The sequence below is a fragment of the Macaca mulatta genome, chromosome 16, assembly GCF_049350105.2.
Source record: "Macaca mulatta isolate MMU2019108-1 chromosome 16, T2T-MMU8v2.0, whole genome shotgun sequence".
Classification (NCBI taxonomy): domain Eukaryota; kingdom Metazoa; phylum Chordata; class Mammalia; order Primates; family Cercopithecidae; genus Macaca; species Macaca mulatta.
This window is the reverse complement of record NC_133421.1, coordinates 42,283,480-42,309,153: the sequence shown is the minus strand read 5'-3', so window position 1 is coordinate 42,309,153 and position 25,674 is coordinate 42,283,480. Positions and strand designations below refer to the sequence as shown.

Sequence of the window (25,674 nt, the reverse complement as noted above, 5' to 3'; positions counted from 1 at the left end):
GTAGATTCTGAATATTAGTCCTTTGTTGGAGGCATAATTTACAAATATTTTCTCTGATTATGTAGGTTTTTTGTTTACTCTGTTGATTATTTCTTTTGCTGTACAGAACCTTTTTAGTTTAATTAAGTCTCATTTGTTTTTGTCACATTTGTTTTTGAGGTCTTGGTCATAAATTCTTTGCCTGGGCCAATGTCCAGAAGAGTCTTTCCTAGGTTTTCTTCTAGGATTTTTATAGCTTCAGGTTTTACATTTAAGTCTTTAATTCATCTTAAGCTGGTTTTTGTGTATGGTGAGAGACAGGGGTCCAATTTCATTCTTCTGTATATGGCTAGCTATTTTTCCCAGTACCACTTAGTGAATAGCATATCCTTTCTCCATTGTTTATTTTTGTCAACTTTGTCAAAGATCAGTTGATTGTAGGTATACAGCTTTATTTCTGGGCTCTCTGTTGTGTCCCATTGATCTATATGTCTATTTTTGTACCAGTACCATGCTGTCTTGGTTACAATAGCCTTGTAGTATAATTTTGAAGTCAGGGTAATATGATGCCTCTGGTTTTGTTTGTTTTGCTTAGAATTGCTTTGGCTATTTGGGCTTTTTTTGGTTCTATATGAACTTTAGGATTGTTTTTCTAATTCTGTGAAAAATGACATTGGTAATTTGATAAAAACGGCATTGAATTTGTAGATTGCTTTGGTCAGTATGAGCATTTTAATGACATTGATTCTTCCAATCCTTGAGCATTGTATGTTTTTCCATTTTTTTGTGCCATCTATGACTTCTTTCATCAGTGTTTTGTAGTTCTCCTTGTAGAGATCTTTCACTTCCCTGTTTAAATATATTCCTAGGGTTTTCTTTTGTGTGAGTGTTTGTGGATATTGTAAATGGGATTGAATTCTTGATTTGGTTCTCAGCTTCAATGTTATTGGTCGTGTATAGAAATACTTATTTATTTTTGTACATTGATTTTATATCCTGAAACTTTACTGAAGTTGCTTATCAAGTCTAGGAGTCTTTTGGAAGAGTCTTTAGGGTTTTCTAGGTATTAGATCATGTTATCAGTGAACGAGAATTATTTGACTTCTGTTTTCCAGTTTGAATACCTTTTATTTCTTTGAGATAGAGAGTTTTAAAATGTGTTCTTCTTTGGGATTTTTACCTAATGAAGAAAAGAAATGATCAAACTATCAAAATATTTTAATCACTGTGAACCGTTTATTACATATGCTATTCTGTGTGTTGAGCTGGATATCATCATTTGCTACTGGTTACTGATTAGCTAGACTTACTGGCATGTTAAATTAGAGGTTTCTGTCTTGTAACAGTTATTTCATTTAGGGACTACATTGTTTCCTCCGCATTAAAGTTGCCATGGAGAGACAGGCAAATGATCCAATAAAGCATAAAATTATTATTTAAATTATTAATATAAAAAGTTAAATGATCGATACATAACTTTGCTGTTACCAAAAAAGTAAAGAAAAATCTAAAACCTCCTGTGTTCAGATCGGTTGGGACTTTGCAGTATCCAAATGTAAGAATGTTCCATTAGTGTAGACATCTCTTGGGTCCTTTTCCTTAAGGGGTTTGTAAAGAAAATGGTTTGTAAAAGGGGTTAATAAGAGAGAGAGCAGGAAAGGGGAATTAAGTATTTTGGAGACCTCTCTGTATGGTAGATGCTTTGTTCTCCATATTCATTTAATCCTCAGGACAACTCTCTGAGATAAGTAATTATTAAAGAAGTCAGAGTGAGTAGATGGTAGAGCCAAGATTTGAACCTTGGAGGTCTGACTCTAATTTCCTATAATTATTCACTTGTCAAATTAATAGAAAACACCTTTCAGGTTGAGATTATTTGTTACCTAACATTAGAACCTGAGTGAGTTTTGTATATTTCCCCAGGAAAACTTTTTTTTTTAGATGGAGTCTTGCTCTGTCGTCCGGGCTGGAGCGCAATGGCACAATCTCGGCTCACTGCAAGCTCCACCTCCCAGGTTCACGCTGTTCTCCCGCCTCAGCCTCCTGAGTAGCTGGGACTACAGGCACCTGCCACCACGCCCAGCTAATTTTTTGTGTTTTTTAAATAGAGACGGCATTTCACCGTGTTAGCCAGGATGGTCTTGGATTCCTGACCTCGTGATCCGCCTGCCTCGGCCTCCCAAACTGCTGGGATTAAAGGCATGAGCCACCGCACCCGGCCTTCCCAGGAAAACTTTTGTGAACTCTCTTAGATGTCTGTTTAAAAAACTATAAGATTCCAAGTGATTCTTCACAGGGCAGACAAAGAAGTCTAGGTCCTACTATAACAAGGAACGTTGTAGAAAGTCATAGAGACCTCCACAGCCATATAAAAACTGCCTTCCCATAAACTATTCCTCTTCTGTGGGAAAGAGCTGCAGAAGCTTTATCTTCTGTGAAGCAATAGTCCTGAACTGGAGTCTCAGCTTAGCAGACAGATTAGCCAGGCCTCCATGTATATAAGAGAGCACAGATGTTACATTCGATTCCAGGAGTCCTTCCCAGGGGTACCGCTTACTAGCTATGTGATCTTGTGCCAATTATTTAACCTCTTTGAGCCTCAGTTGCCATGTGTGTTATAGAGAGATCATTATACCTTAGATGTCAACAGTGAGGACCGAATAAGATGTATGTGCCTAACAACTAGTAAGCCTTCGGTATGGTCCTCCTTAAGTGGACCTTAGAGGAGAAAGAAACTCTGTCAGTCAGGGTAGGCTGGACTGCATGAAGAGAGTAGCTAAATTTTGTTTGGTTTGGTTTCGTTTTTGAGATAGGATCTCGCTGTATCGCCCAGGCTGGAGTGCAGTGGCCCAATCTTGGCTCACTGCAGTCTCTGCCTTCCACTCTCAGGGGATTCTCCCATCTCAGTCTCCCCAGTAGCTGGGACTACAGATGCATGCCACCATACCTGACTAACTTTTGTAATTTTTAGTAGAGATGGGGTTTTACCATGTTGCCCAGGCTGGTCTTGAACTACTGGGCTCAAGCGATCCGCCTGCCTCAGCCTCCCAAAGTGCTGGGATTATAGGCCTGAGCCACCGTGCCTGCCCTATAGCCAAGATTAAAGTTCATAACATAGTAGAAGTCTGTCTCTCTCTCAGGGACCCAAACTTCCTCTGTCTTCTGACTATTCCATGCCTTAGAGACTACCCTCTGCATCCAACTAGTGGGAGGAGAGAAGAAAGCACAGAAGGGGGGTCATTCACTTTTCACCAGTTTAGGCCTAGAACAGCCACACTTTACTTCCATTGTCCAGAACTTGGTTACTTGGCCATATCCATCTGTAAGAGTGGACAGGAAATGTAGTCTAGCTGTGTGGATTTCTAGTGAAAGTTTAGTCTTTACTATATAATACATAAGCCATATTTTTAAATCAAGCCCCACACAATGTGATGTCATAATTTGTGATATTATCATCATTTCATATTAAGTTGGACTATATTTTTAGGAAAGCAAAAATGTCCGTTTTCAAAATAATATCCTTCTTGATTTCTTAGCTCTGTGCCTCAGACAAAATTCTGGAGTTTGATCGAGATTTTCGAATTCGACATTATGCAGGAGATGTGGTGTGAGTATCTTACATTGGTAACTACCATGATTTGCATGCCACCTCACTTTAGAAAATATAACCAGGAAAAATGTATATTGGTTTTATATTCATTTGCATGTTTTGGTCATTTGATATGTCAACGTATTTTAATTTGTTCAACTGAAAAAATGGCATAGCTTCATTCATTCCTTGCTTTTCAGTCGTTCATTGAACACACACTATGTGCCCATGTGCAGTTCCTGGCATAGTTAGGATTCAGTAAAAATCAGCTGGTGGGTCAATAAATCGTGGAAGTATTTTAAGAACTGAGATAGAAAGATGGATAAGATGGTCCTTGCCCTAAAGAAACCAAGAATTTAGTGAAGAATATAGGCATGTACATCAATCAAAGGTCACTATAATGAAGAATGGAAACAGTTAAACTAGAGAAGCACAAGGCATTATAGGAGCAGTGAGGAGGAATAATTAACCCGCTGAGAGGGGCAGAGAGAGGTCTTGCTCGAGGAAGTGGCATCCAAATTGAGTCCTAAAAGTAAAAGAGCGTTAGTCAGGGGAATGAATTAGGAAGAGGGGAGAGAAAAGAGAAAGCTTTCCAAGTAGAAGAAATAGTAGGCATAAAAAGACCCCTGGGTGACAATTGCTCCTCTATATGAAGTTCTACGAATAGTTGGGTAACTGCATAAGCAAAAACCATTTTTGCTACATTATTTTCCAAATATTATTTGAAAAAGTAAAATTCTTACTAGTCATATTTTTATTAACAATACAATAAAGTAGAAATTGATCAGAAAGTGTTACTAAAAATTAAAACTACCTTAGTACATTAGGTTCCAAGGGCTGCTATAACAAATTCACCACAGTCAGAGGCCTTAAATCAACAGAAACTTACTCTTTCACAGTTCTGAAGTTTAAAAGTTCAAAATCAAGATGTCAGCAGGGCCACACTCCCTCTGGGGGTTCCTGTAGAGAGAAATCTGTTCCTTTTTTTCCAGCTTCTAGTAGCACTGGACATTCCTTGGCTTGTGGCTGTATCACTCCAGTCACATTGCCCTCCTCTTTGTGTGTCTGTTAACTTCCCTCTGTCTCTATCTCTTTTTTTTTTTTTCTTTTTTTCTTTTTTTTGAGATGGAGTCTCACTCTGTCACCCAGGCTGGAATGCAGTGGCGCGATCTCAACTCACTGCAACCTCCACCTCCCAGGCCCAAGCAATTCTCCTATCTCAGCCTCCTGAGTAGCTGGGATTACAGGCACATACCACCATGCCTGGCTAATTTTTGTATGTTTAGTAGAGACGGGGTTTCACCATGTTGGCCAGGCTGGTTTCGAACTCCTGATCTCAATTGATCTGCCCGCCTCGGCCTCCCAAAGTGCTAGGATGACAGGCATGAGCCACCGAGCCTAGCCACTCTGCCTCTATCTTAAAGTGACATTTGATATGGCATGTAGGGCCCATCTGAATAATATAGGATGAGCTTCTCCTCAAGATCATTCATCACATATTTTATGATATAGGTAACATTCCCAGGTTCCAGGGAATTTGATGTGAAACTTTTGTTGGGGCTGCATTTCTTAGCCTACTGTATTTGTTACGCCTTTGCTGTCTACTGAACACTGCTCCTCATCTTATTGTTTAAAGAACTCTTTTTCTTAGTTTTTGCATTAGGAATTCTTTACATGTAATCCATTGCAGGAAGAGATTAAACAAAAAAAGGTAAATCATCTTCTCTATAAATGCCGAAAAGATGTTTAATTTTTTAAAAATTAAAAAGAAATGTTAATAGCTGTTCCTGATTTAAATTAAAATTCTAGGACCATAAAATGATATGGCTCAAAATTATCATGCCATCTGTCAAGCTAACCATTAGTGATGGAATGGCACCATTTTCCACTTTTTCTGGTCATGTTCCCAGGTTCTGTAATACTGAAGAGGGAAGATCCAGTACCATACAAATATCTCCACTAAAAATCCAAGCCTCACTTACAGGGTACTTTCATACAATGCAGAATGGCACAAATGCAGAGCTGGATAGAGGCCTTAGAGATGACCTAGACCAGCCACTTTGTTTTACAGATGAAGAAACTTATGCAGAATGAGTACAGTTCTTACTCAATGTCACTTAGCAAATTTACAGAAGAACTGAGATAATAACTAGCTTTCTAGACTCCTAGTCTAGAACTTCAACTAATCCTTTTGAGGGATATTCAACGCCTCAGACTTCCTCTTCACTTCTTAAACTCTTCAATCCTTTTCTAGATTTTTACTGAGTATCTTCTGTGTGCTCAATACTTCATAAGGTATGGTCCCTGCCCACAAAGAGCTTGCCATGTAAGATACATACATACACATATGTACGTTTGTATGTGTTCTTATTTATACACATGTAAACACACATATATACACATAGACACATTTATATACATGTATACAATAACAATGGTCTAAAATAATTGCCATATGAGTAATAGCAATTACTCAGTTGGAATTTAGAGTAAGGAAATACTTCCAGGTTTGTGTAATAAACCCAGGAGGGCTGATGCTGGTCTTCGAATGCTAGGAATTATTTTTATAAGAAGAAGTGGGAAGAGTGCTACAGAATATTCAGGAAATAGCAACTAGGTCCATCTGATTGAAGTGTATCCTTTTTTGTAGCACAGAGAAGTAGAACTATCTGGAAGAGTAGCTTGAGATCAAATCACAAAGGTTCAGTCAAAAGTGACTTGAAAGTATTAAGAAGACCTAGGTCGGGGCAAGCAAGGAAATAATTTTGGATACGGTAACCTTAAAGTACCCATGGACAGCACAGCCTGAAGGAACTTTCTTGCAGGATTAAATATGTAAGGCAAGGAATCCAGGTTAGAGATCTGGGAATTGCCTATACTGATCTGATTGCCAAGGGAGAAAACAGGCACGAGAGCAGAACTGTAAGGTGTAGCTGTATCTAAAGTTCCTATTTGCTTAATCTCTTAGCCTCTGTCTTAATCACCCAGAGTCCTCAATTACTTTTAGAACCCCAAAACTGAATTCACTCCTCCTAGAGTTCATGCCAGTCACTGGAGTAGTATAGTTCTATTCCCACTCTTCTCACCAACTGCAATCTTAGCTGGACTTTCAAGACCTTACTCATCTCCCTTCCTCCAAATCATCTATACTGGCCTCCTCATTCTCTCTCCAGAATGCCATGCATGTGCCTGCCTTCATCACTCTATTTGATCTGTTTCCCTGTGTGATCTGCCTGCCTTTTTCTCCTCTGCTTATCCAATTCTTACCATCCTTTGCAGTTCTTCTTGGATTCTTTTATCCTACCCTGAACATTGAGTGAACCTTAGGCAAGTCACTTGATCTCCCTACGGATGAGACTGTTAGTTCCTGTATGTTGCTGTTTTGCTTTTATCTTAGGAATGCTGGATGATAAATACAGCTATCTTTTAAAAAGTCATCTTCTTGAGGTAAGCAATAAACCAGTAGGAAATTATCATCTTAATCATAATAATAGTACTGATGCTTGCTCTCCTTTTGAAGAATAGAAACAAAGTCCCTTCTATTTAGTAGGTAAATTCGGTATCCTTTAATACAGACAAAGTGAACAACATCAGCTTTTAGATGATTGATTGCATAATTAACGGTGGAAAGGCTTGTCGCCTCCTAGAAAATCTTAAATGTGGCTCTTGCTTGGTAAATAATACATGTTTTCTGTGATTTCTCTCCTGTTAGCTATTCTGTCATTGGTTTTATTGACAAAAATAAAGACACTTTATTTCAAGATTTCAAGCGCCTTATGTATAACAGGTAAGATTTAAATTTTATTAACTCTAGATTAAGCTCATTGACATATGTAATATATGCATATGGTTATATTTATATGAAATTTTAAGATTTTCTGGCACATTTTCTTGTTCTGCTTTATCAGACTTAATAAATAGCATATAACTAACTTTATGATAAAATCTATAAATTTTGGGCAGGGCCCTGCTAATAATATGATTTGCTTTGATTTCCCTTGGGTTGCCTCAGTTTCTGTGCTCACTGCTGCCAGCCTTCCAGCATCCCCTACCAGTATACTCAGCAGTCCTCAGGCCAGGCCAGTGTGATGAAGAAGTGTCAGGTGACATCTGGCCCAGCTAGAAGTTTTGCATACTCAGATTCCCATTGTAGTGTCTTCACCCCCAAATAAGAGACCGCTCTGATATCAGAGTGGCATCTCGTGTCAGTGAGCACTGATGGTGACTGAGCCAACAGAATCTTCTCACAAACCAACAAAATGTGGAAAAGTTATGGCAAAATAAAACTAGGCAAATGATAACAAGTTTAAATCTAGTATGGATACTTTAAACAGAAGGTCCATGAAGAAGAAAGAGGATTCCTGGCCATCTTCTTACAGGTTAAAGAACTATATTCATTCATTTATTAAGTCTACTTAGTCAGTTGCTCAGTAGATTATCAAAAATATATTGAGTACCTTTGAGGCACACATTCTTCTATATTCTGGGATACAGCTGTGAAAAAATGTAGGCAAAGTCCCTGGCCTCATGGAGATTATAGTCTAGTGAAGGTGACTGTTAATAAACAAGGAAACAATTTTCAGTTTGTGCCAAGTGCTATGCAGAAAAATAAAGTAGGTAAGAGATTGAAGGGTACAGACGAGGAGGGGCTGGGAAGGAATTATAGATAGGGTAGTCAGAAAAGGCCTCTTATAGAGGTGACATTTCAGCAGAGACCTGAATTAAGTGGAGGGAGCCATGCAGATATCTGGAGGAAGAGCATTCCAGACAGAGAGAATAGCTAGTACCAAGGCCCCAAGGTGGGAATGAGCTTGAGTGTATTAACAGCAAGTGGGGAAAACAAAGTGAGGGATGGGGAGAGTGACTTTAGAAAGGTAGATAGAGCCTGGATCACAGAGCCTGAGTCCGGGTAAGAAGAAAGTCTTAAGGGAAGCATTGGAATTTATGATGTGATGTGATGTGATTTATGTTTTAAAGATATCAATGCTGCTACTACTATGTAAAATGCTCACAGTAAGGGACAAGCATGGAAATAGACAGTAAAGCAGGCGAGTTTAATAATGCAGGCTGCGGCCTTGTGCAGTGGCTCACGCCTGTAATCCCAGCACTTTGGGAGGCCGAGGCAGGCAGATCACGAGATCAGGAGATTGAAACCATCCTGGCTAACACGGTGAAACCCCGTCTCTACTAAAAATACAAAAAAAATTAGCTGGGTGTGGCAGCGGGTGCCTGTAGTCCCAGCTATTCGGGAGGCTGAGGCAGGAGAATGGCGTGAACCCGGGAGGCAGAGCTTGCAGTGAGCCAAGATTGCGCCACTGCACTCGGCCTGGGCGACAGAGCAAGACTCTGTCTCAAAAATAAAATAAAATAAAATAAAATAATAATAATAATGCAGGCTGAGGCCTGGGTGGTGGTGACAGAGATAATGAAAAGGGGTCAGATTGGATGATGTTTTGCAAGTAGAGTCGACAAGATTTGCTGGTAGAGACCATGTGTAGTGTGAGAGGAAGACAGAAATCAGAGGTGATACCTGAGCCTGATAGGAGAAGACAAGAGGAAACGCTAATTGGTTCAGGGAAATTAAGAGTTTTGTTTTGGATGTGTTATGTCTGAAGTGCATTTTGGATACTGAATTAAAAGTGCCAAATCAGCAATTGCAAATGTGCGTGTGGCTCTCAGGGGAAAGGTGGGGCTAGAGATATAAATTCACAGTCGTCAGTGTATTGATTGTATTTAAAGCTATAGACTAGATGAGAGTATCTAGGGAGTGAGCATGGATTTCAAAAAGAGAAGAGGTTAAAAAAACTAATTCCTGAGACACTGTAACATGTAGAGTCAAACAAGGAAAGAGGAACTAGCAAAGGAAACAGAGCATGCCAGTGAGGAAGGAAGTAAACTGGGAATCTGGTGTCACAGAGGCCAAGCCAAGAAAAAATGTTTAAAGAAGAAAAAAATTGATACACTACATCAAATCTTGTCAAAAGCAGGAGTGATGAGAGGACCAAGACTGACCATTGGATTTGCTAATGCCGAGGTCAGTGGGACTCTTGACAACACTGGTTTCCATGTAGCGTTGAAGACAAATATCTCATTGATGTCAGCTCAAGGGAATACAGGAAATGAGGATACAGAGACATTATGTTTAAACAGTTCTTTCAAGAATTGTTATCAAATGGTTCATCTGTGTGGATGTTGAAGCCACCAAGATTAATGATAGCACTATCATTAGTAGAAAGTTACAGAGACATAGGAATGTGAGAGAGGATCCTTGGAAGAACTGGGCATGGAGAAAAAGGACTTTCAGAAGGGAATTTCAATGCTTAATTTATCAGGTAAGGCACATTCATTTTGAGGGACAAATGACGGAGTCTAGCATTTCTCTGTGCAGAAAATGCTAAAAGCTCAACTTGGAAAAAACAGCCTTATTTGGCCAGTGGTACCATCAGGGTGTGTTGCCAGTCTGTGTACCAAGAGGCTGCACGAGGTGGTGTTTGTTAACTTTGGAATGTACCATGGCCCAGAAGTTCAGCTACTGGGAACAGCTTCACCTTTCGGTGGTGAACTAATATAGCCCAGGCTCTCTGGGCCAGGTAGAAACAAAACAGCATGTGGATTTATTTCTAGTGGAAAATCTAACAGTAACATGGAATGGAATCCAGTTGTCCCGAAGTATCCGTGGGGAATTAATTCCATCCCGTACCCTCCTCCACTGAAGATACCAAAATCCATACATGTTCGAGTCCCTTATATAAAATGGTGTAGTATTTACATATAACCTACCCACATCCTCCCAGATACTTTAAATCATGCCCAGATTACTTATAAAACCTAATAAAATGTAAGTGCTGTGTAAATAGTTGTTATATTGTATTGCTTAGAGAATAATGACCTCCAAAAAAGTCTGTACATGTTTAGTACAGGCACAACCATCTTTTAAAAAAATATTTTCTATCCATGGTATGTTGAATGTGGAAGCCGTGGATATGGAGGGCCAACTGTAATTGTGTTCATATAACAGGCTGGTTTTCCCTATTGGAAGACCTGCTTGGGAAGTCAAATAGCAGTGAGAACTCTGATTCATTATTACGCATGGAATCCAGAATGCTTAGTTGCCTGGTAAGCACAGAATCAGAACAAAGGAACTTAGATAAACCCAACAAGTAAAGGCATCAGGCTAAGATGAATCCATTTCACAATAGGAATAGTTTTGCCAAAGGGGTGAAAGATTGAAAGTCTGTTAAATGCAGCATATTGCATATATTCCATAATAGGAAAGGCCTTGCCCGTGAGATGGGAAGTCTTGACTTTATTTATTTATTTATTTATTTATTTATTGGATAAAACCATCCTCCTAGATGGTATTAGAATGAGCCACCTTCACCTCTGGACACTATTTGATGCTTCCATGGCTAACAGCCTTCCAAAATTTGAATCCATTTTTTCTTTGTATATGTTAATATAATGATTTTTATTTTTCTTTTTTCTTTTTTAGAAGTGTTATCCCAGTCACCCAGCCTGGAGCACAGTGGTGTGATCATAGCTCACTGTAACCCTGAACTCCTGGGCTCAAGTGATTCTCCCAACTCTGCCTCTGGGGGTACAGACATGCACCACTACACCCAGCAATATAATTATTTTTAAGCAGTGTTCCTTGAATTCTAGTTCTGTAGACCTTGATAGTATACACACATGTATGCATGCATGTATGTGTGTGTGTGTCTGTGTAAATGGAGGGAGGAAGGGAGCAAGCATTTTGCATTCCAGGTGCACAAACTTTTACTCTTTACTGCTGTCTTGTTAGCCAGGTGAGATCTGCCTTACCTCTTATACATACTAGGTCTCTGGAGGAGCTTCTCTTTTGAGATAAGGGTTCTGGTATTTAAAATATTTTGAAAACTGTTTTGTTAATATTACATTCAGGCTGGGCATGGTGACTGACACCTATAATCCCAGCACTTTGGGAGGCTAAGGTGGGAGAATCGTTTGAGACTAGCCTGAACAACATAGGGAGACCCCATTTCTACAAAAAATTAAAAAGCCAGGCATGGTGGCACGTACCTGTAGTCCCAGCTACTCGGGAGGCTGAGGTGGGAGGATCACTTGAGCCCGGAAGGTCAAGGCTGCAGTGAGCTATCATCTCGCCACTGCTCTCCAGTCTGGGTGACAGAGTGAGACGCTGTCTCAGAAAAACAAAAATATTACAGTCATGACTTGGCCTGAAAGTTCTTTCTCTTTAAAATGACTCCCTATAACTGTTTGGATTCATTTTGTATCAATTCTGCTATTTAACATGTTATCTTATTTCCTTCATTTCCAACCTTTACAGTGTAGTGCAGGAATAGTCTCCAAATATGGCCAACAGTGAGTAAGGTAGACAAAGAATTTGGTGTAGAAACTGCATAGACCAAATGCCAGTGACTAAAAGACACAGTCTTTTGACGTGTGTCAGACTTTTCAAAGTACACAAAGTACAGTTTTCTACTTTCTGAAAATTCTATTCAGTAAGTGTTAGAATGGCATTCAGGAACCATGTGCACTGTAAGTTAAGAATGTTGCCTTAAATTATTTCTGTGCTAAAGATAAGAATGAAAAGGTTAAGGAAAAACAATATACATCTATGTAGTCATTTTGATGTAAGTGTACAAATGGAAAATTATGGAATAGGACTAGAAAGTAATGAAACTGGGTTCATAAACCACAGGTTATTGCAGCGTTTTGTAGCCACTTTGACAGTAGTTGGCACTGCTTGCTGATGATGGTAAGGTCTGGGAGTGTTGCTCTGTCTGTGTTCACAGACCCAGTCAATCCACACATCACCATTTATCTTCTTCGCTTTGTGCTCATCTGCTCTTTCATCTTGCGGCTATTATTTTGAGCACCTACATACAGAAACATTCTGGGTGCTATGGAGATCCAATTCAATTTTTAAAATTTTATATGAGGGAAAGAAAGTGGGTAAAATGTTAGCAGTAGTAAGAACAATTAGCAGTGAATGCTAATGTTAATTATTTTCTCTTCTCAACCCCCAATTTTCTAAGGAAAGTTTTTTTCTGATAAAAGTTTCTAGGAAGCAAGCAACATTTTCAGTTCCAATTAGTTTAACATCAAAAGCACCCAAAATGAAACCAGAAAAAAATGACAGTTGAGATCACTACACGTTTTTAAAAATACCTCCACAGAGCAGAATGATGAATATATAATTTTAACCTGAAAATTGGCCTGAAATGCATTTTCAGAATTGGACTGCAACAGTCCTAATGTCACATCAATAAAATATTGTAACTGCCAATGCTACCTACAAATTTGTTGACAATTTGAACTACAGTAAACTGATTTACTAGGGACAATATAAAAATGGTTATTTTATATTCCTACCTGTGTTTTTTTTAAAAAAGCGGGTTTTCTGTAGTGTTAACTGTTCTATTAATATATAAATATTTGCTTTAATTCAAAGATGTTGCCACTTTTATGTTTTCTGCTGTGACATTGAGGATCATTTTTCTACTAGTGGTTTGTCCTCATTTTCTAACCATCACAAAAATGAATTTGTTTTCTATATGTATTGCAAGGGCCATATTGACCCTTTGAGGGTCCTAGGTAGGTAGAATAAAGATGTCACTTTAAAGAAGTTTAAATAATTTTTTAAATATGCTGTAGTTTGGAAAAAAATCTCAATTTGCATTGCAGTATCAGTCATTATACTTGCAGCATAATTTTCTGGATGGAATCATCTTTCCAATTAGGCCTTGTGAGTTCAGTCTGTAGTCCAATTATGATTCTCAGGATATATTTCAGCAGAATTGCTTATCAGTTTTTATCCAGCTTATTTGAATGTGACATTTGAATTGTTTTTTTCTGTGCTTCTCAGTTCAAATCCTGTGCTCAAGAATATGTGGCCTGAAGGCAAACTGAGCATTACAGAGGTGACCAAGCGACCTCTGACTGCTGCTACCTTGTTTAAGAATTCTATGATTGCTTTAGTAGACAACCTTGCATCAAAGGTAATTATTTTCTTTTCTAAATATCCATTTTAACTCATAGATTTCCTCTTGATGCATTATAAAGAATGTATATATGATTTGCTTTTTAGGTAATCACATGTAGATTGAAGAATATGTATAAAGTGAATGTTATAATAGAATTTTTATTCTTGCATTTAAAAAAATCTCACCTCAGTGGAACAATTGTTTGTGTCCCAGATTAGTATGTATCTTAAATTTGAGCTTTTTAGTCTACTGTCATGGTCAAGGGAAAAATCTTGAATTTAAAAAATATATCAGGCATAGCATGCACAGCAAAAGGAACTTTTTTCCTGTGCTGAAAACAGGACCTGGCCGAGATAAATAAGTAAAATCCTGAATTAAGTTGTAAAATGCACCATTTATATACTGTGTTTGAGTACAAGGTGGCCAGAGAGTTTTAAGAGGAAATTTAGTATGCAAGTATTGTCCTTAGGCTATTTTAAATAATTGAAATATAAAGATGTATTGGCCTGGGTGTTGTGGCTTATATATATGTAATCCCAGCACTTTGGGAGGCTAAGGCGGGAGGATCACTTGAGACCAGCCTGTGCAATATAGTGAGACCTCCTTTCTACAAAAGTTAAAAAAATTAGCCGGGCATGGTGGCATGCACCTGCAGTCCCAGCTACTCAGGAGGCCGAGGCAGGAGGATCACTTGAGACCAGCCTGGGCAATATAATGAGACCTCCTCTACAAAAAGTTACAAAATTAGCCAGGCATGGTGGCACATGCCTGTGTTCCCAGCTATGCTGGAGGCTAAAGTGGGAGGATTGCTTGAGCCTGGGAGGCAGAGGTTGCAGTGAGCCAAGATCGCACCACTACACTCCAGTCTGGGTGACAGAGCAGGACCTTGTCTCAAAAAAAAAAAAAAAAGATGCACTATTGACAATTATTTGTGGTTTTCATTGTTCCTTTGAGGACTAATACTATTTGATAACTTTTGTCTGTTTTTTTTCTTAAAGAACATATTTCTACCCTTAACTGCTACTGTTGACAAGTTTGATAAATTAGGCAGCATTCTGAGCCATGTTATTTTTAGTTTCTTCATTTTTATCTTTCTCTTCTGGTGCTTCTCCTATGTAGTTTCTTCTTCTTTATCTTTTTTTTTTTTAAATCAACTTCCTCTCTAAGAATTTAAATCTATACCGTTTCTGGTTACTTCACTATGGATAAATTAGGCAAATGCCACAGGAACACATCTGTTCAGTAGCTTTCTATTTCCTTTTGTCAGGATTCTTTGGCCTGAAGTGACCGCATATAAGCACAATTTGTTGGCTTATATAATCAAACCTCCAGAAGGGCAGGGGTAAGGACACTGGCACTGAAGGCTAGAATGCCATTAGGACTCTTCACTCTTGTATCTCAGCTTTTCTTTGCATGTCAGCTGCAGCCTGCTTCATCCAGCAAGAAGAAAAGTGAACCTGGAACGAAGGCAAAGGACACAAGAAACAGTTGAACACTGAATTTCATGAAATATTTTTAAATATTCAGTTTACTACAGTTAGTCAATTAACTAGAAAAAGAATTGTTGTGTTTTCTAAACTTGGTAGTTAATGTGCCTTGTAAAGAAATAAAATTCTAGAACTTTCTATAATTTCTGTATCAGGAATTGCATTCAACTTCTAATAAAACAGATCCCTGAATTAGTAGCTTAAATAAAAGAGACATTTATTACTCTCTCCTATAAATGAAGTATAGAAGAAGGCATCCCAGGACTGGTATGGCAGATCCAAAGTTATTAGAGACCCAAGTTCTTTCTGTCCTTCTGCTCTACCATCCTAGTGCTTGCCATCCATCCTCCTGGTCCATGATGGCAGCTGGAACTTCCTCCTTTTCAAAGAGACTTCCTGGAAGTTTGACACAACACTTTAGCTACATCCTATTTGCTACATAGAGTTGTAAGGGAAGCTGGGAAGGGTATTTACATTCTGGTCAGCAGTGCACTCAGCTAGCAATAAGAATTCTGTTTTAAAGTAAGAAAAAGATACTGGACATAAGGTGGGGAACTAGCCTAGCAATCTCTGCTACAGCTTCCCAATCCATGTGTGTGTGTGGAGGTCAGGGGAGAAGGGAGGCAGCAGAGACAAGCAGAAGAATATAGACAACTTATCAGTACAATAGAAGGCAAGAAGGTGAAGCCAAAGTGAGGGGTTCTAGAGGACGGCAGAAAAAAAAAAGAGTTGCATTTAGAACAAAATAATATGATAGAAATAAATCTAAATAATTGGTCTTCATCATAATGTAAATAGACTAAGCAGACTAGATAGGTGGAAAATCCAGCTGTATGCTGCTTAAGGGAGACACACATAAATAACACCATGCAGAAAGCTCGAAAACAAAGGCATAGATAAAGATATCAAGCCACCTGTCACCAAAAATGGTTAAAAGCAACATTCATGTGAAAGAACATAGAATTTAAGAAAGCAAGTATTAATACAGGTAAACTAGTGATAACAAAATAAAACTGTCCAAGACAAGCCATGTTGAACTAGGTACCTAACAACATACCCATGCTTCTTATAAATTCTATAAAGAAAAAAAAAAAAAACCTGAAAAATCTTAAAGGAAAAATTGACAAATTGACAAGTCCACCATCATAATGGGAGATTTTAAACCAGTGCTATCAGAAAGATAAGTGATAGATGAAGCAGACAAAAATGTTAGTAAGAATGCAGAAGCTTTGAAAACCAAATTTAAACTTTATCAAATAGATCAAAGGAACCCCATACCCAGGGAATAGGAAATATATATTCCTTTAAAGTATACATCGAGGCCAGATATGGCGGCTTACACCTGTAATCCCAGCGCTTTGGGAGGCCAAGGTGGGAGGATCACTTGAGGTCAGTAGTTCAAGACCAGCCTGTCTAACATAGTGAAACCCTGTCTCTACTAAAAATACAAAAATTAGCTGGGCATAGTGGCCTGTTGTCCTAGCTACTCAGGAGGCTGAGACAGGAGAATCACTTGAACCTGGGAGGTGGAGATTGCAGTAAGTGAGATGGTGCCACTGTACTCCAGCCTGGGGAACAGAGCAAGACTCCATCTCAAAAAAATAATAAAGTATACATGGAACATTTACAAGAATTAACCACATTGGGCTGGGCGCGGTGGCTCAAGCCTGTAATCCCAGCACTTTGGGAGGCCGAGACGGGCGGATCACAAGGTCAGGAGATCGAGACCATCCTGGCTAACACGGTGAAACCCCGTCTCTACTAAAAAATACAAAAAAACCTAGCTGGGCGAGGTGGCGGGCGTCTGTAGTCCCAGCTACTAGGGAGGCTGAGGCAGGAGAATGGCGTGAACCCGGGAGGCGGAGCTTGCAGTGAGCTGAGATCCGGCCACTGCACTCCAGTCTGGGCGACAAAGCGAGACTCTGTCTCAACAAAAAAAAAAAAAAAAAAAAAAGAATTAACCACATTATAGATGACAAAGGAAGCCATTTTGGTTGTGTGTGTGTGTGTGTGTGTGTGTGTGTGTATGTGTGTTTTCAGATGGAGTCTTGCTTTGTTGCCCAGGCTGGAGTGCCATGGTGCTATCTCAGCTCACTGCAACCTCTCTGCCTCCTGGGTTCAAGCAGTTCTCACACCTCAGCCTCCCAAGTAGCTGGGATTACAGGTGTGTGCCACCACACCCGGCTAATTTTTTTTTTGTATTTTTAGTAGAGATGGGGTTTCACCATGTTGGCCAGGTTGGTCTTGAACTCCTGATCTCAGGTCATCCACCCACCTCAGCCTCCCAAAGTGCTGGGATTTCAGGTGTGAGCCACCACACTCAGCCATCTCAACCACTTTGAAGAAGCGCATATATAGATATATTTTTCATCTTAAAAGCAAGTAAAATAAAAACCAGCATTAAAAAAAAAATTTAATGTTTGGGAACTTTGAAAAGTACTCTCCTAAACAGGTCATAGGTTGAAGAGGAAATCACAATGGAAATTACAAAATGTCAGGAAGTACATGACAAAAAATTTGTCAAAATTTATAGAATACTGCTAAAGTTATCCATTTGTTATGCCTTTGTAAAATAACAAGAAAGACTGAAAAGTTAATGGCTAAGTGCAACTCAAGAAGCCAGAAAAGGAACTCCAAAGAAAACCTAAAGAAATAAGTAAGAAAATGTTTTTTTTTAATAGTAAAACTTTAAAATAATGGAAAAAAAAGTAATCAGTAAGACCTCTAATAAAGCTGATAAATTAAAAAATTATGAACAAAAAAGGGGCTATTACTATGCAGACATTATAGAGATTTTTTAAAACATAAGAATATTATAGATAACTATATGCCAGTGATTTGGAAATGTAGATGGTTTTCTAGAAAAAAAGTTATCAAAATTAATTCAAGAAGAAAGGGACAACCTGAATATATCAGTAACCTTAAAGAATCCGAATAACTGATGATAAATCCACCTTTTCCCAACTTTGCCAAGGACATCACATCTAGATGGTTTAGAAATCAGTTTTATAAAACCTTTGAGGAACCATTCATCCCTATCATATGGAAACTGTTTTGGAGGATGGGAAGAAGAGAGGCAACTACTCAACTCATTTAATGAGATTAATGTTACCTTAATATAAGCTTAATATGAGAAAATAAAATTAGAGATCAATTTAACTTAGAAATATAGATGTAAAGACCTCAAAAATATATGAATAATGCATTTTCTGGCAACATGGTGAATGAGGTGCCCACTAAAGCCAACTGAAAACGACTGAAATATTAGATAAAATATAAAAATCAACATCTTGAATGCAGCCGTGAACTAACAAAAAGTAAGGTATATGCAAGCCAGGAGCTGAGTGAATGTAGAAGTTAACTGAGTGAAGGGAAAAACCCCTAAAGCTGCCCCTCACCCTGTGGGGATTTGTTGAAGTGGGTAACTTTGAATATAGTTATTCAAGGCTGGGTCCTTGAAGTGAAGCCCAGGGCCTCCCCAAAGTAGGGTGTCTAATAAGAAATTCTGTGCACACACACACACAATGGTGAGTCTTTAAAGGGCTACATGTAGAGTGAACTACAAGTAATTCCCCATTATCAGTAAGGAAAACTACGTGTCTTGGTTCTTGGCATTGAGCCACGGGTGGAGGGGGTGTGAATCTCTCTTGGGAATTTATAATCATAAGTGAGCTTTTAGGAGGTTTGCAACCCAAACTCATACTACCTGGGTAGCTTGAAAAAGCCTCACACTGACAATTTGATTAAAGGTGGTCCAGGTCTTATAATTGCCCCAGGCATCTGAAAAAAGCAAGTAAAACTGTTTTCCTTAAGGAAACTATTTTCATACTGTCACAGGATCCTTGGGGTGTCACTTTTCTGGCCAGAAACCTTTGTGGCTGGTGGTGCCTTTGCCTGAGTTTTGCTCAAGCCTGCCGGGCTTGTTCCACCTGCTCAGCCTGGCAGGCTGCACTCAGCTTGCCCTACCAACCTGGATTCCACACCTGCCAAGGATGAACCAGGCACAGAATGGCAAGGGGTGTGTGAGTGAGTGAGCATAAGGTCCAGCCACTGCACACAGCCAAGCACACCGGCTCCAGCAGGGCAGGCAGCTCCAGGCAACAACACAGGCACTGGTTCCCTGTGAGGCTGCAACTGGACCAGGCATAGGAAGGGCCATAGCTCTTCTCCTCTCTTCACTCCTCGTCACCCACAACGTGGCAAGCAAGGAGCGTGTTTCAGCCCTGTTTGTATTACAGCTCTTTTAGCCCTGCCATTCAGTGGATTCCGAGTTCTTGTCTTGTGTCCAGGAAGAATGAGGTATGCATACAAATAGAGGGTGAGCAAGGCAAAGAGGTGCTTTATTGGGTGACAGAATAGCTCAAAGGAGACTTTCAGTGGGTAGCTCCTCTCTGCAGTCAGGTCCTCCCATCGTCTACTCATCTCTCAGCACGCAACCCCAGCCGCGCCTCCCCAGCTGCAGCCAGCATCATGGCAGCAGCGGCTCCAGATGGGCCACCAATACCAGACCTTAAAGAATTTCCACAAAGTTCTAAGGAAAATTAGCTCACAGTAAAGAATCACTACAAGATACTATAGGTAAAAGGCAAACTAAACAACAAACAGCAGGTTCAGACTCATGAAAACTTCTGATACAGAAATGATCCGAAAGAGAATGTAAGAATGTTTAATATATATCAAGAAATGAAAGACCTGAAAATGAGAGAGAGCAAGCAACTAGACAATTGATAGAAATAAAAACTAAGTAATTAAAATTTAAAAAATCAATGGATAGGTTTAACATGTTTACATAAAGCTGAAGAGAAAGTAGTGAAATGAAAATAAGAACTGAAGGAGTTATCCAGAATTCCACTTAGACCAAGAAATGAAACATATAAAAGAAACATTAAGACTCACGGGGGCAGGGCACAGTGGCTCACGCCTGTAATCTCAGCACTTTGGGAGGCTGAGGCGGGCAGATCACAAGGTCAGGAGATCAAGACCATCCTGGCTAACACGGTGAAACCCTGTTCTACTAAAAATACAAAAAAATTAGCCGGGCATGGTGGCATGTGCATGTAATCCCAGCTACTCAGGAGGCTGAGGCAGGAGAATCACTTGAATCCGGGAGGCAGAGGTTGCAGTGAGCCAAAATTGTGCCACTGCACTCCAGCCTGGGTGACAGAGTGAGACTCCATCTCTTAAAAAAAAAAAAAAAAAAAAAAAAGAATAAAAAAAAAGACACATGGGAGAGAAAATAAAGTGGTCAAACATGTATCTTATCAGAGTTATAGAAGAGAAAATGGATAGAACAATATTTGAAGAAATACTCCTGAGAATTTCAAGAATATTGAAGGACTTCACTTAACAGAATCAGGAAGCCCAGTGAATCTGAAGTTGAAAACATTAAAAGAAATCTGCATGTAGACACCTAGTAAAATCCTAGAAGATTAAAGACAAAGAAAATATCTTAAAAGCAGCCAGAGAAAAGACAGATTAGATTCAAAAGTATGACAATTAGTCTGAGAGAAAATAACTGTAAACCAAAATTCTATACCCAGGGAATATATTTTTCCAGAACAAAGGCACAATAAAGAATCTTTCTGAAAAACAAAAACCAAAAACAGAGTTTATCAACCTCACTTAAGGAGATTCTAAAAGATATTCATCAGACAATAGGAAGAGTATACTAAATGAAACTCTGAAATGCAAAAAGAAAAGAAGAGCAAAGGATTGGTGAATACGTAGATGCATTTAAATAAACTATGTTAAATAATATTTCGTGGAATGGAAAATACAGATTAGAATTAACACAGTAACAGTTGCATATCAATTAGAAGAGTAGCTAATTGTAATTCAAGTGTTTAAGGTCCTTAGTTCAGAAAAAAGGAATAAAAATATTGTTGAACGTTCAACTCTGATGAGTTAAAAATACATGTGGGCCGGGCGCGGTGGCTCAAGCCTGTAATCCCAGCACTTTGGGAGGCCGAGACGGGTGGATCACGAGGTCAGGAGATCGAGACCATCCTGGCTAACACGGTGAAACCCCGTCTCTACTAAAAAATACAAAAAAACTAGCCGGGCGAGGTGGCGGGTACCTGTAGTCCCAGCTACTCGGGAGGCTGAGGCAGGAGAATGGCGTAAACCCGGGAGGCGGAGCTTGCAGTGAGCTGAGATCCGGCCACTGCACTCCAGCCTGGGCAACAGAGCGAGACTCCGTCTCAAAAAAAAAAAAAAAAAAAAAAAAAAAAAAAAAAAAGTGAAAATTTTCTAGCATAATCATTGAAAATAGTAGAAAATAGAGGTTATAAATTCCAAACTAGTAGAGAAGGGGAAAAAAAAACACAGAATAAAAACAAAGAATCCTCCCCCCGCCACCCCCTAAAAAAAAAACATAAAAAAGAAGAAACAAAAGAACATAGGAAAGCTGGATATTTATTTGGTAGAAACAAATTAAATATATTCATAATTACATTGAATGTAAATGGATAAAAGCCTATTCAGATTAAAGAAAAAGAATTCAGATATATGCTATTTATTAGTGACACCCATAAGGAAATAGAACAACTGAAAGTTTATATCAGTTCCACAGTCTGGGATCACCTTTATCCCATTTTAGGACCTGTAGTAGCTCAGTGTTGGGCTGTCGTCCATTTACCTTTATCTCCCAGGTTTAGCTATTCAGGATTGCAGACCAAACTACATTCCCTCATCCAAGACTCCAGGTTCTAACTTTGGTACTGAAGTCCCATGAGAGTCAGAAGCTATGCTCAGCCTTATGACTGCCTTTTCCATGTCAACAGTAGCTGCTAAAACAAAACACAACCGTGAGATGTAGGCTCACTCATCTTGATTTTAGTTTTCTAATTTTGGCCAGGTCTTTCCTCCCTATCTTATTAGCTCTGTGATGCACTTACCAAAACCTTTTCCCCATATTTTGTCTAGCACCTTTTTTAAGTAACTTCATCAGGAAGATTGATAAGTATTATCTAATCCTCCATTACCAGGAGTAGAAGTCCCTGGCTCCTCACTTTCACAGAATCCATAGTGTCTTCAGTTCACGACTTGTGTCCCCACCCAGATTATAAATCTTTTGAATCTAGAGAATGGGTTCTGTTGATTTTATGTGTTAATTCCTGATAAGGTACTATAAACGGATTGTCAGTAAATTATTAAATTTGCTATGACTAAGCAGGTTAAATAGATTCAAAGCAGGTTAAATAGATGTATATTTGGATAGTATATTCCAGTTAATCTATATACTGATTGGTGTACTTTCACAAATGGTATTTTTTTCCCATAAAGTATATAGGGAGAGACAGGTGAAAAAGTTCAAGTGAATAAGATCACTATTAACTTTTGCAATTTAACCTTTATAAGACACTCTGAATTTGCCAAATTTAGGATTCCTTAGGCTGAGTCAGTCTGGATATTTATAAATGAGAGAGGAGGCAGCATTTATAAATTGAGACAGAATGCTGATTAAATATAGAGAAAGTATTCCCACTAGATTCCTTATCCAAAGACTTTCATATTACTAAACAGGATGAAAGGGCTTCCCCCCATTTCATAGTTGGTTGTTAGTGTCTCATCCAATGTTGCCACTTCCTATGCATAGTCACTCAGTACTGGTAATATTCCTTTCAGCTGTTTTCTGGTTAGTAAAGTTAGTTATATTAATACTTCTCATATGATGCCTTATGTTAAGATTGCCTTGCCCGCATGATTTTATACATTATTCAGTCCAAAATATTTTCCAAATCACATTGTAATTTCCTTTTTGACCTAAGGGTTAGTTGTTTAGAAGTATTTTTCTTAATTTTCAAACACACAGGATTTTCTCATCTTTTTGCTCTTGATTTCTAGCTTAGTCTTATTTCATCAGAAGACATACTCTGTGTGATTTCAATGTTTAGAAATTTGCTAAATTTGCTTTATGTGTATGTATTGTGTGATTTCAATTTTTAGAAATTTGCTAAATTTGCTTTATGTATATGTTTTGTTTGTCTTTAAAAAATTTGCGGCCGGGCGCAGTGGCTCACGCCTGTAATCCCAATATTTTGGGAGGCCGAGGCAGGTGGATCATGAGGTCAGGAGTTCAAGACCAGCCTGGCCAACATAGTGAAACCCTGTCTGTACTAAATATACAAAAAATTAGCTGGGCATGGTGGTGTGCACCTGTAATCCCAGCTATTCAGGAGGCTGAGGCAGGAAAATCATGTGAACCTGGGAGGCGGAGGTTGCAGTGAGCCAAAATCATGCCATTGCACTCCAGCCTGGGTAACAGTGCGAGACTCTGTCTCAAAAAAAAAAAAAAGTTGCATTCAATATTCTACACAAGTCCATTAGGTCAAGTTTGCTAATAATATTGTTCAACTTTTCTATTTTCTTCCTGACTTCTTTGTTTTGTCAACATTGAAAGATGTTTTAAACTCTACCTAGATTCTGAATTTATCTACTTGTCCTCATTGTACCTTTGATTTTTTGTGTAAATATTTAGAGAATTTGTTAGGTTCATTCAAGTTAGAACTGTTATATCTTCCTGGTGTTTGAGTCATTTATCATTATGAAACATCTCTATTTCCATATTGCTTTTTGCCTTGAAATCTGCTTTGCATGAATAATATAGCTATGCCAGCTTTTCTTTTGGCTAGAGTTTGCATGGTATATCTTTTTCATCCTTTTACTTTCAATCTTTCTATATCCTTATGTTTCAAGTATGTCTCTCATAAGTAGCATATAGTTAACTTTGATTTTTTTAATCCAATCTGACAATTTTTATCTTTTGAATAAATCATTTAGTTCATTTACTTTTAATATAGTGTGTGTTGCATTTAAATCAGCCATCTTGTTAATGCTTCTATTTGACTCTTCTGTATTTCTTTTCTTTTCTTTTTTTTTTTATTTCTTTTACATTGATTCTTGTGGGAAAAAGGTAAACAAAGCTTTATTCCTTCTCCTTGACAGCTTAACCTCAGTTAAATTTCTAGCTCTGCTCCTCTGGCAACCTAGTAAGACATATATCACTTAACAACATCACTTATGGTGAAAATTATCCCTGTCAGTAAATTGCATCTGTCTTGGGAGAATGGTGTCTGGTGGGGATGATATACTTTGGGTTTGCCTGAGCTCAGTGACTCTTGTATTAGGCCTGTCCTTTGCTGGACCCTGGAAGCTATGTCTTCTGAGCTGTTCTAAGAGATATTTGGTCCTGTAGGGCATGAGGCTTTTAAGCCAAGGTCACCTCCCACACTTGCCCACTGTGGATCTCATCTCCTTATACCTAAGCTGTCAGTTGATTGCTGTGTGGACTGCCCCAAGGACACTGACGCTACCTGCTAGCAAACCGTGTTCTTGGCCTTTTGAAGAGATTGGTGCCAAATAAGCCCTATGAGTGTTTTGAGTTAAAATGTTTAGTTAGACCTAAGAACGTACTCTTTCCCCTCCCCTGGTGTTACAATTATTTTTTATCATTTCATTTATTCTCTGTATTATTTTGGAGGATTTACGTCATAAATGCTGTTACAGTGGTTACTTGACTTATTGCAATATCATTCTTGAATTTAAAAATCTAATATTATTTGGTACTTTTACCTCCTTCCTAGAAAATGCAAGGCCAATTTAATTCCATTTACCTTCCTTCTAACTTGTATGCTATTTTGATCATGTATTTTAATTATATACCAAAATAACATGCATATACATTTTTAAAGCCAGTAAGACATTATTATATCTATTTAGATATAATAAATATATTTATATTAGGTATATATAGTATATCTGTATTATCTATATATTATCTATATCTAATTTTATTATCTATATGTTTAATATCTATATCTATTATAGATATTAGATGATATAGATATATCTAAATAGATTTATATTTAGATATAAATAGATATATCCATTTAGATTATAATTTACATCTATTGTATCTGTTTATTCAGTCGTTTATCTATTTTTCTCTTCCTATTTTTTTTAATATCTTTTGGTTTTATTTTGCCAGGTTACTCATGAAAAGCATGACTCTTTTTCTTTTTCTTTTTCTTTTTCTTTCTTTCTTTTTTTTTTTTTTTTTTTTTGAGATGGGATCTCACTCTGTCACCCAGACTTGAGTGCATTGGCATGATCTCAGCTCACTGCAACCTCCACCTCCTGGGTTCAAGCAATTCTCATGCCTCAGCCTTCCAAGTAGCGGGATTACAGGTGCACACCACCACACCTGGTTAATTTTTGTATTTTTTGGTAGAAATGGGGTTTTACCATGTTGGCCAGGCTGGTCTCAAACCCCTGACCTCAACTTATCTACCCACCTTGGCCTCCCAGAGTGCTGGGATAATAGGCGTGAGCCACTGCACCCAGGCCCTATATTGTTGACCTTCCATCTGGGATCATTTTCTTCTGCCTTAACCTCACTCTATTATATTTGAAGTCTGGGGGTGACAAATGTAGTTTTTGTTTACCAAAAAATATTTCTGTATGGTTTTCATTCTTGAAGAATATTTTTCCTCAGTGTAAAATTCTCCGTTAACAGTGTCTTTTGGCACTTCAAAGATAATGTTCCTTTGTCTTCTGGATTTCATAGTTTCTTATGAGAAGTTAGTTCTCAGTCTTTTTGTTGCTCCTTAAGGTAATCTTTTTTTTTCCTCTG

General features: G+C 38.4%; 1 protein-coding gene across 6 annotated transcripts in view; it reads left to right on the top strand.

Moving 5' to 3' along the window:
- MYO1D (myosin ID) overlaps positions 1 to 25,674 on the top strand; it is a 379,527-nt gene that overhangs the window by 124,911 nt on the left and 228,942 nt on the right. For all 6 annotated transcript variants that reach the window (XM_015119046.3, XM_077970764.1, XM_077970767.1 and 3 more), the window contains 3 exons: positions 3,516 to 3,586; positions 7,281 to 7,355; positions 13,437 to 13,569. In XM_015119046.3, the coding sequence (XP_014974532.1) occupies positions 3,516 to 3,586; positions 7,281 to 7,355; positions 13,437 to 13,569 (279 nt within the window). The remainder of the gene's footprint in view (positions 1 to 3,515; positions 3,587 to 7,280; positions 7,356 to 13,436; positions 13,570 to 25,674) is intronic.